This window comes from Empidonax traillii, unplaced genomic scaffold (assembly GCF_003031625.1).
Source record: "Empidonax traillii isolate 1590-97213 ecotype Southwest subspecies unplaced genomic scaffold, ASM303162v1 scaffold210:size766637, whole genome shotgun sequence".
NCBI classification, from domain to species: domain Eukaryota; kingdom Metazoa; phylum Chordata; class Aves; order Passeriformes; family Tyrannidae; genus Empidonax; species Empidonax traillii.
Window position 1 is genome coordinate 321,725 of NW_020955403.1, and position 12,011 is coordinate 333,735.

Here is a 12,011-nt window from a genome sequence, read left to right on the forward strand (position 1 = left end):
GATCTGAGACCCAGTAAATTCATACAATACTGAAAGAGCATCTATGACCTTTGTTGCACATGACATAGAAAGATAAATTTAGGTAGCTTTTGATAAAAAGCTGTTTTGATACTTCTGATAAATATTGGTATTTTTTGATATTTTGATAAATACCAACCTGTTGAAATAACCAGGGCAGTTGAATATAAGATAAACCAAAAGAAATGGTTAGGGAGGAAGTCCCTGCAGTTGTGAAAACTAAAATAAACCCCCGCAACACTCACTTGAGTGGGGCCTGACAAAATTCTTACACTTCCTACGAAGTGAAAGATATGCTTACCGTTATCTTTGCTGCTGTTTTCTTCAATTGTCATTTGTTCTGCCAGCTCAGACAGCGATTCATCAATGGTCTGGCTTCCCCGCAAGGTTAAGGAAAGTCTCCTCTTAAATTTTTTCATTCTATCAATATTAAGTCTGGCTTAAGGAAGCCTGCAAACAAAAATAAACAACAACAAATGAGAAAAAATTAAGCAGAAAATGAAATTTAATTGCCTGACATAAAAATATAGGAAGGCTTACAGAAAATTTAGGCAATATCCAAGTTATCCTTAATATCCTTAAAGCAAGATTACTCTACTGGATGAAAGAAGAATGTCGGTAGATGCCCATAAACTTTTATAATTTTTATTTCTGTTTGGAAAAATGAGAATCTTTGTGTTTAAAAAAACCAAACAAACAACAAAACAGCTAATTTGATCACTAATTTTACAAGCTGATAATGAAACAAACAGTTATCTGAAAACTTGATGAGTATGTACTCCACAGCATTCTCCACAGTCTTTTCCACCAAATCCTCCAGAAGGAGACTGTAACCTTCTCTTTTGAAGCCCATTTGTTTATGATGATAACTTACTGAACTCCTCTATATTTTGCCCTTTTCACAAAAGGAGGAAGGGGACAACGCTGAAAGCCTTAAACACAAAAGCAATTCTCAAACCCGATCCCACCTAGGGAAATAAGACAGCCAGGGCCTGATAATCATGACTAAAACAGCTATTGCTCTAGAGCTGAGCAGTAAGACTAAACTGAGAACAAAGCAGAAGGCACTTTCTCCATCGAAAGTGGTAAGCTAACAAGCCATATTAACAAAGGTCCAGGTCAATAAAAGTGTTGCCACAAGTCTAAGCTGGTAAGTGAACTTTGTGGTGTGCCGTATGTTTGCCCTTGCATGACAAGAGGCACAAGTCCTTTCTTGGTCTATATGGACAATTCAACCCTGACGTTATTTTACAGTAACTTGTTCATCTGCTCATAGCCTCCCAGATTCACATGTGCAGTGTCCAACACAAGCAGAGCATAGTTTTAAGTCTGAGCTCATATATTTTTTCCCCTCCATCAGCTTCTTTGCACTCCAAAATGTGTCATTCACATACAAAATCAAATTTTCCTCAATGTCCTCCTTTAAACAGAGAAATGAAAAAAGTAGTATGCTAAAATTCTACATTTATTATATTGACAGCATTCCCTAAAGTATACACATTTCAGCTGTGGAACTTCTCTTTGTTTAGATGCTCCATAATAAAAAAGGAAAACAAATTGGTGGAACAAACCTGGAAGTGGCTGCTTGTGGTAGGAGAATGGACTAAACACAGACTAAACTATCACAAGACTAGATTGCTTAGGAAAGAAAGTAACACATTAGGGATGGATAAAAGAAGACCTTTGGGATATGAGCTCTAAAGTCTGAGATGAACAGTAAAATCACTGGCAAAGCAACAGCTGCATCCAAAGGGAAAGAGGTGGATTACAAAACAGGGTAACATCTCAGACAACCACAGTTAGTATAAGCAGAAATAGTGGGGTACTAGGTACAGACATATAGAAAGTGAAATGTAGCGATGGAGATACAGTTAAGACAGCAGTTTCTAAACTGCCCCTTTAATGCACTCCTGTATGTGCAATAAAGCCACATCTTAGTATAAGTAATTTTGCTCTCTCTCATTCAAAAGCAGGATGTGCTTGTTGTTAAAAAACTGCATTCAGAAAACATTCCAAGGGGAACATTTAATTCTCCTGTTCAGGACCAGCTTTAAAGGCCTTACTTGAAAAGGTTTTATTTCTGCATTTAACTTTTCCAAAACAATGGCCTCTGTTTCTCTTAAAAACCCAGTTTTGTAAAAAATTCGGAAGGACACATCATTTATATGTAGTTTTCTCAATTCTCCCACAGTATTCTTTGAAACTTGCATCTTCCTACATGTATTATTCTCAAAAAGACACACGCAATTTTTAGCTATGTAATACCCTAAAGCTACCTGACAGCACAACAATTTCTTTCCAATTTTCCACTTGGGTAGTAACCGAAAAAACAGGTGCCTTTATAGGTAAACAGGCTGCTCCTGGATTTTGATCCTGCAAGTATTTAACCTTACAAAATTTTTTTAATTGAAAAGAAGGCCTACTGCTGAAGAATATTAAATATAAATTAACAGATGGGTGGATTAGAAAATCTAAGAGATGTTCTAAAATCTCAAGCTAATAAAAAACCAAGTATTTTCTTAACTATAGTTACAACATTTCTCCTGTTAAAGGAAGGTTTCATGGAGCAATGAAATACCATTTTTGCTAAGATTCTGAATAAGTTCACAGCTTGATTTTCCAAGAATTTAACAGTAAAAAGGAATAAGGAGTGGGAATGTACATGTGAGCGAATGCTTTCTTCTACTGAAATGTAATTCCGTTTTTTTAAAGGAAAAGATACTCAGAGAAATGAAACCAATTTTTCCTCCCTTAAAGCACCAGTATTCTTGCTAATTCAGACTTGTAAAGGAGAGGGGAAAAAAGAATGGAAGGAGGAGTGACTAGTATTGAGCAGTTGGAAACATCCTATCTTTCTGACTTCTTTATTCTCACAACCAAAGTTGTAGAGCCTTGCTAAGTCTTGGTAGTTTGAGACCAGACATCAGTGAATAGAGCTTTGAAAATGTCACCTATACAATCCAAAGCTAGCGCTGTTTCTCTAAAATGACAACAGTTTCGCAGAAAAGTCCATTTTAATTCAGTTTAACAAAACTGGAGGGAAATTATCTGACACTCATTTTCACCAATTCATAACAGACACATACTTATCTCCTTTTAACAGTAAATCTAATTTAAATCCAAAGTGGAATTACTTGATTACTAACAGACACGTAGTAGCAATGATTAGATGTAGCAAGACTCATGATGTTTCTCCGAATTCTTAAAATTTGTGAGAAGAATACACTGTAATTTTTATATTTAGTTTTAGAACAGAACCCACAGCTTGACTATTCTATTCTGCAAATTTATCTACTCTGAATACATAATACGCAAATCAAATATTTTAGATGTCACAGCAGATAGATGCACACACTTAAATGCAACTAAGGCAAATTCTAATCTTCTGCAGACAGAATGAGGACAAGCTATCTCATATGATACTATCTGATACAACCCACGAAAGCTGGCAAAGACATATTTGTTCAATTCTTATACTGATATGAAATGAAGGAAGCAACAATGTACTAAAGGAACTGCTGCTTCTTACAAAGGATCTGCAGTCTTACCCTGACAAATTGGTCTTTTTGTCTTCAAAAGCAACATAAGTTAATCCTTGAAAAAAAATGCTAACATTTACATTTTCTGTTTTCCAACACTGTCATTAACTCAGTTCGTTTCAATAGTCTTAAAGCCATTTTGAACTCAAAGTCTCTTAAAAAGTTATCTTTATAATACAGTTCTGAAAACAAACTTCAGTTTTTAAATCATCCAGGTTAAGATCAGATTTAAAAATGTGGGTTCTGGCTCACTTTCTCTAAATCAGACCAATCCTTCCCACAATGCCTGTAGTACAGCACTTCACATTGAGCACACACAGATGTTCACAACACCCTGGCTATACAGCAGACAGACATTAAAGCATTTTGATTCCAAAAGAAGTAACTCAACCAGATGCCACACTCATATATTCACCAAAAATCAGAGGTCTTAGACTGCCAACGGTTAAAATTCTCAAAAAAACCCTACCACTTCCTTCAATCTCCCAGACCATTGGTAGTGGAAAAAAAGGACTGCATAAGATCTTCATACACAATTAACATGTGTGCTTAATCCTTGTAACTTTAAAAAAATTCAGCTAAAATTTTCAAAATTAATTAAGCTATTTAACAGCTTAAATTTTAGCCAGTTGATTTCAGGAGGGTCACAAATACCAAAAGATTACTAAGATTTTGCTGATTCAAAGCCCTTTGAAATCAAAGGGAACCTGTCCTTCAATAAGCTTTGCATCAGCCTAAGTGCTGACTCTTCTGCTTCCAGAAGTCATACTGCATTAAGATACATCTATATAGAGATTAAGCATTTTAAAAGTACTTTTCAACTTAGATACACACTGAAGTTGCTATTTGACTGCTTTTACAAGCTGCTTTACAAGGTAATAGGTGTCTTCCAAACATCTAAAGGCAGTTCTTGTTCTGGAAAATTCACCTGTAAGGTAACAGCTGAAGTGGGAAGGAAGGGAGAGGATCAGAAACCCTTCCTAACAGCATGAGCAACAGCATGGATGCAGCACAGCCCCTAAGGACAGGTTAGCAAACTAAAGCCACAGGCATAAGACATCAAAGAGAGCAGGTAACAGCACTCCCATATGAACTCCTTGTGTCAGAAAGAGAGGTCTGAAAAGCTTAAAGAGCTGCAAATGGTATTAATTGAGACCAGAAACAGGAAACACCTGTCAAGGAAAAAAGAATTCTAAAAAGAAAACCAGCTTTCCATCAAGTAATCTATATTTAATAAACTGTTCTCAATCTACCTGAATTAGAAAAACAAAACTATTGATCACATCAATATGTTGCACATCAAATACAAAGCAAACTATTAATTACACTAATGAGAAGTATTTTTCTACCTCTAGTCTTCAGAAACAATATGAGACTCACCAATTAGACTCCCTTGTCAGGAACACAGCTACTTAAAAAGTTATTAGCTTTATGCTGCATTGGGTCAAAGAACTGACACTGTACAGATATAAACAACATCTGACAAACAAGGCTTTTGTTACTGATGAAAGAAAAATAACTGTGGAGTCAATACCACAGCTTAGTTTGACCTCCCAAGTGCAAGAAGGGCAAAAGGACCCTCAGAGCCTTTTTCTTATGAATAAAAAAATATCCAATATGGAACTAAACTTTTTATGCGAAGCCCCTTTTTATGTACTTATACAATCACAGCCAAACAACTACTCAAAATTGGAGGTAGAAAGGTACTCACAAAGGTTAACTTTTTATTTTGAGGATAGTTTTACTAGTTCATGTAGGCAAAGAGGCTCCTCACAGATGGAATGAGAGCATCTATATTCAGCTCTTGATCTAGATCATCAACTGGAAGAACCATTGCAAACAGAGGAAATATATGGAAATTATCCTGTTCTAATTTAATTTAGCCTGTGAATACTTTTCTGTATCTTTACCCCCCCACCCAATCCCTTTGCCTTTAAAGAGCAAAGAAGGACAGAAATTATTAGAAGAGGTTTTGGTTTCTTTTTAATTAATCCTTTAAGTTAAAAAGTATATTGATCATTACTACAGGTCTATTTAACTACCCTACTGGTATACAATTTAAACAAATGAAAAAAAATCAACAAAAACACCAAATCTGCCAAGAGGGTCAAATCTTGCAGTTTTTTTTTCATATCATGTGTTTCTTTCTCTGGACTCAATAAACTTTACTCAGGTAATCACAGCAAGACTACATTCTCTGCAACATAGACATGTATTCTCTCCCACACAGATTCAAGCCATATCAAATAGCTAAATCACCAGAGACATACTATTTGATAGATCTCCCTAGATTAGATAGATTGTACTGATTAATAAGTCCATGCTAATTATCAAAGGCTCTGTTCTCTCAACTGCCAAGTGAAAAAACACAGTATGAGTCTGGTTAAATTGGCTGACATTTAAGCCAACAAAACAAATGAGCTGACTGGCAAAGCTTCTTGCACTTGCTCTCAGATCCATAAATTGAAAGTCCTTTTTCTATTGAAGGGAAAGACAAAAACTGTTTATGCATGGATGTAGCATAAATGCTACCACAGAGCCACAGAACTTTAAATCCTGGAAGATATAGTGAGCAGTGGAAATGAAAATAATATCTGTAATTTTATGAGCTTTGATTAGTGAGTATTAAGCCTTAATGCAGCATTCAGGAAAAAATAAAATAATAAAAATAATAATAATAAAAAAAAGCTGTGCACACAAAACTTGCTACAATGTTACAGTCATCACTTCTAGAACAATTTTCCTCAGTCTCGCAAACCAGCAAGTTTCTGGAAAAAAATTGAGTGGAAAACCTCTTCTGGGTTCTAGAAGACAAGGTTGGTATTAAGACTGAAAAGCATCTGCAATCTTTTGTAAACCTGAGCAATTCTGTCAAGAAAAGGCATGATTTTCAAGGCTTGCTTTTTTATTTTCCCCCCCCTTGCAATTCAAGCATCAAAGAAAAGAATCTCATACCAAAGATCCTTCTCCCAAACTCCAGTAGCTCTCAGCCCAGCACCACCTGTCCCGTAAGCATCTGAACTCCTACAACCAGAGTCTTCCACATTTGCTTCTTCTTGTGCTCACAAGAAAGTTTTATTTACAATATGAGACCTAAGGCAATGACAAGTTTTCAATTTATTTCGATATTCTTGAATCAAGCACTGAGACGCAACAAAGACACCTGAACAATATAAACCAAGGTAAAAATGAAAGAGACACCTGATTTGGATCAACAAAGAAGAGGGGCACAAGTTTCTCAACAAGATAAAAAAACCCTAGTTTGGCCTTTTTCTCTTAAACAAAAGATTTATTACAGTGGGGAAGCTGTTTAGGAAACTTTATGATGGCCTGCCTGGAAATTAACCACCAAGTGAGAGCTCATCCCAGGGGAAAAAAAAAAAAAAATCTTTGTAACTGTTAAGACTGCAGACAAAACAAAGGCAGTCATAAAAAATTAGTTTTCTGTGGCTAATCACTGTAAATTTACAGCTCAGAATTTCTCCTACATATGTCAAATTTTTGGGTTTATTACATGTTGAACCTGAATACATGTTCTGTATAGTTGTGAATACAAAAAAAGCCCCACCAAGCAACTTAGAAAGGCCTGACATTAAAGCCCACAAAGCAAATGTAAAATCAAACCCTTCCATAATTACTGTAGGCAGATGACTGTGCCTAACAGTAATGTTAAAGAGCCATGAATGGTTTAAAAACAGACAGCTTTGGATGCATTTCTGTTACGTTTCTATGTACGTGCAGAAGATAAAAAAACCCAAAAAGACAGCTCAGGAGAAACAAAGTTCTTTCACAGTAACTGACAGTTTGGTTTTGTTGATTTTTTTATTTTTTATTTTTTTAAGAAAGGACAATATAGTAACACTGGAAGAATTTTCAATTAGTGAATTAAGAGACCAATAAGCAGCATGGTACAGATTGTGTTCTACAGCACTGATGACATATATGTACATTTTTCTAACATGCAACAAGCCACATATAAGATCTGACGCACTGAAGGCATTACACTGAGATGCAGAACAAGACTCAAAGAAAAAAACTGTATGATAGAACTGACACTTTGAAGACATTTAATCCGTATGCTTTATCAGTCTTTTCTGTATTCCATATTTTTCTAGAGACTTCTGATGATAGAAATATTGCCAGTGGTACAATTACTGTTCCTGAAGTAACAGACAGATAGAATACCTTGGCTACAACGAAGAAAGCAACTACTGACAGAAACAACAGCCTAAGCAGGTTTCTTATAGTCAGGCTGAGCACATTTAATACCTCCACTGAGGTATTCCAAAAGTAATTCCAAAGGAGCAGTAAATAAACTTATTCTTGCAAAAAACAATCTTTGAACTGTGGTTCAAAAATTTGTTCAAATTCATGAATGTCTTTTATCTAAACTTATAAACTGCTCTGATTTAATAATTTTTTAAAACTCGCAAATTACTGTCTTTTCTTCCCTTCTCCAATCCTGTAATTGGTGGAACCTCAGAGATTCCTCAGTAACAGAAAATCTCTGAACAACAGACAATTACAATTTTTTTCTGCTGTATTGATTTTTACATAGCAGTCAAGATATCCCAGCATGGCACCAATTTGTTCTGTTGTAACATTCAGACAAATGTCGCTACATCTGTCTGAAGTGTTCATGGTGCCATTTAATGGTCAACTGAATATGCACACATGGATCATTTCAGTATCCACTGCCAAGGATACTAAACATGAAAGGCACTATTCTTAATGCAAATTATTATCTAGCTGACAACCTGGGAAAGAAAGAAGAGCTTTAACATATGTTTGCCAAGAGGCTTCACAAATAGCTATTTTGACAACAAAAAGGTGGTGGCAATATGCCCTCCAAGGCAGAGAGGAAAGCGTGAGCCTGCTTAAGCCAATTTAATATCTCTACAGAAGCAGAGTAGTGATTACTAGTGCAAATCAAATCCAAGGTAAGACTGTCCTCACAGGGAGCACTATGACAGAACTGCTGTGTACCAGAAAAGCAGCCTGAAAAAATGCAGTTTTGCCTTAAGCTTATTTAGCTTAGCTAAACAAAAACTGAGGTCTGAAATAAAACTATCTCTGAACAAAATAAAGAACTACAGCAAATGCTGTTGGGGAAAGATGACATGGGAAAACAAAAACAAATGCATGTGAAATAGAGAGAAGCACAAGTGCTTTCATTCTCTGCAGTAGGTTCAGCCCCTTAGGATTCCCACCACCAAGTAACTACATGCAAACGCCTCTTTTTCTATCTCTATACTTCTCCTTCATCAACATCCTGCTCCCATATTAAGTCTCAACAGCTGACAGCCTTACAACAGGTATTCTTCAGGGTTCCAGGAGCCAAGGGAAAAAAAGAGTTACATCTTCATTTAAATATACAAAATAAAGCAACTGCCATGCATCAAGTTGTCACAACTGTCACTGTTGGCTTAAAAAACAAGAACCCTACATGGAGACTAGCACATACGGAGACTAAAGATCACTTGATGCTCCTTTTCTTTGCCTGTACAGATAACTCCTCCCTGTGTGTCTTTCACAATCTTATATATTGGTCTTCCTCCAGGTAACTTAAGCTATTCAGACAAGAGTTCCCAGATTCTGAAACTAAGCAGAACAACTAAATTACAACTACGTAATCTGGGCGACTCCGGTTAATCAGTTTGAGAGGCCACTCCCTCCCAGACTGAGCAAACAGTCTGGCACATCAAAGGACACTTACTCAAACATCACATTACCTTCACTTACTATAAACAATTCTCTACCTGAAGGTATCCAAACAAGTTTTCTGGACCTTGAACAGAGACCAGCTGAAGATTAAGAAACAACAACAGGTTATACAGAACTGAGACACTGACAAGACTTCAGTGTGACTCAGTAAGGAGGAGACAAATGGCAACAAATAAAAAAGGAAAAAATATGTATTTGTAAGTGAATGTTAGATCAGTAAGACAGCATTAGTATATAGGAAACCTCGGAAAGTAACAACTATTAATGCCAGTCAATACCATTAAACCAGACATAAAGAATTAGCAAACAAAACCTGAAAGACAAGTAGTCTCCAGATTTCTTTTTAACAGAATTTAAAGAAGGTAAAATAACTGTGACTAATACCAGGCAAGCAACACTGATACTGTCAACAAAAGCAAGCCCACACACATGGCAAATCAGTATTTCTCTAGGATCCTGCAAGCTACAGTTTAAAGGCTGAGTAAGGACAGACGGATATTTTATTACAAAAATCTCCGTAAAGCAGCAGTGAAAGGATCACACAGTACGTACAGAGCACTGGTCTGAAACATGTAGTTGTGCTGGGCAGACCCATTTGCTTTCTTTTGTTTCTTGAGCAAGAAGAAAAGAAGTGACAATTTGTATTTGTCTTCAAAATAATTTCTTCTGATTTATAAACACCAGCATTCTTCTGCTGTTAAAGCCTAATGCTTACAGAGTCTCATCCTGGCAAGGACTAACGTTGGGCCAAACCCTTCTACAGCAAACTAATTCCCATTCTGGATGTTAAATCACATTGCAGAGGCTGATATTGCTATTGCTGTCAGTGACCTGGATAAAGCTGACGGTCACTGGTGGTGTCCCCCAGGGATCAGTGTTGGGCCTAGTTCTGTTTAGTATCTTTACTGATGATTTAGATGAGGGGATTGAGTCCACCATTAGCAAATTTGCAGATGACACCAAGTTAGGGGGGAATGTTGATCTGCTGGAAGGCAGGAGGGCTCTTCAGAGGGACCTGGGCAGACTAAAGAGTTGGGCTGATACCAATAGAATGAGGTTCAACAAGGCCAAGTGCCGGGTCCTGCACTTTGGCCACAACAACCCCCTGCAGCGCTACAGGCTGGGCACAGAGTGGCTGGAGAGCAGCCAGGCAGAAAGTGATCTAGGAGTCTGGATTGACAGGAGGCTGAACATGAGCCAGCAGTGTGCCCAGGTGGCCAAGAAGGCCAATGGCATCCGGACCTGGATCAGGAACAGTGTGGCCAGCAGGAGCAGGGAAGTGATCCTTCCCCTTTACTCAGTGCTGGTGAGGCCACACCTGGAGTATTGTGTTCAGTTCTGGGCTCCTCAGTTCAGGAAGGATATTGAGGTGCTGGAGTGGGTCCAGAGAAGAGCAACCAGGTTGGTGAAGGGACTTGAGCACAAGTCCTATGAGGAGAGGCTGAGGGAGCTGGGGTTGTTTAGTCTGGAGAAGAGGAGGCTCAGGGGAGACCTCATCACTCTCTACAACTCCCTGAAAGAAAGTTGTAGCCAGGTGGGGGTCAGTCAGGGTCCCAGGCAACCAGCAGTAAGACAAGTGGCATGCTCTTAAGCTGTGCCAAGGGAGGTTTAGGTTGGATATTAGGAAGAAATTCTTTAGAGAGAGGGTAATCAGGCATTGGAATGGCCCAGGGAGTTCGTGGATTCTCTGTCCCTGGAGGTTTTTAAGGTGAGACTGGATGTGGCACTTAGTGCCATGGTCTAGTAATCATGGTGGTGGTGGATCAAGGGCTGGACCTGATGATTTCAGAGGTCCTTTCCAACCTGACTGATTCTATGATTACTACAATCCATCAGCCTGAAATTAAACAGTCCAAGGACCTTCTAGTTTTCACTTGCAGAACTTGTAATTCAGATTTATAGCTTTGCTTTCTCTAAAATTAGTCTACATTTCTGTTTAATAAAAGGAAACCCAGGAGAACACCTTCAAAAGAACCAGGGATCGAGGTCTCATCAGTAATTTGTAGAAGCACAAAATAATCAAGTACTATCATACTGAAATTTAAGTTGTGCATCTTGAATGCAGTTTCAGCACAACACCTGTAAACAGACCTTTGAAGTAAATAAAATGAGCTGTTAGATTTTTTTTACTATGAAAAACAAACTACACTTTCTTTTAGAGAAGGTTTTTTAAAATTAAATAACCAAAAAACCCAAACATTTAAGGTTCTTCTTACACAATTATCTCACTCTTACATTCTGATGAAAACATCAGAATAAAAATCTGCCAGGCTGTTGCCATGAAGTGATTTTTTTTATCTCCCTGTCCTCTGTGTTTTTAGTACACCTTTATAACACAACTTGAGAATTAAACTTCTCGCTAGTTGAATGATAAACCAGAATGATAGTCTTTCACTATTACTATGTACTGCAGTAAACTACAGGTTTACTTCACCCAGAGACAAGATACACATACACAATTGGACAAATTTATGCTTGTGTTCAGTGACAATAAGTAAAGTTAGTTACAAAGTTACACTAGTTACAAAGAAATAGTTTTAATGAAGGCCTGGTTATAGCAACCATATCTGTCTACTGAACTGTGTATGCTTCCTTCCGCTCAGTGGTTGACATGCACTCTTCATTTCTGCCATTTCTGATTTTAATCATATGAAATAAACTGTTGGATTGCAGTCCAGCCAATATCCCATCTAAAAGTATATTATACATTCATAGAGCAAAATAAACTCA

General features: G+C 37.3%; 1 protein-coding gene across 2 annotated transcripts in view; it reads right to left on the reverse strand.

Moving 5' to 3' along the window:
• The window catches only part of CDK17 (cyclin dependent kinase 17), a 91,834-nt gene that overhangs the window by 53,955 nt on the left and 25,868 nt on the right, over positions 1 to 12,011 (reverse strand). For both annotated transcript variants that reach the window (XM_027887439.1, XM_027887440.1), the window contains exon 2: positions 320 to 468. In XM_027887439.1, coding sequence (XP_027743240.1) covers positions 320 to 437 — 118 coding nt within the window. In that variant the 5' untranslated portion in view covers positions 438 to 468. The remainder of the gene's footprint in view (positions 1 to 319; positions 469 to 12,011) is intronic.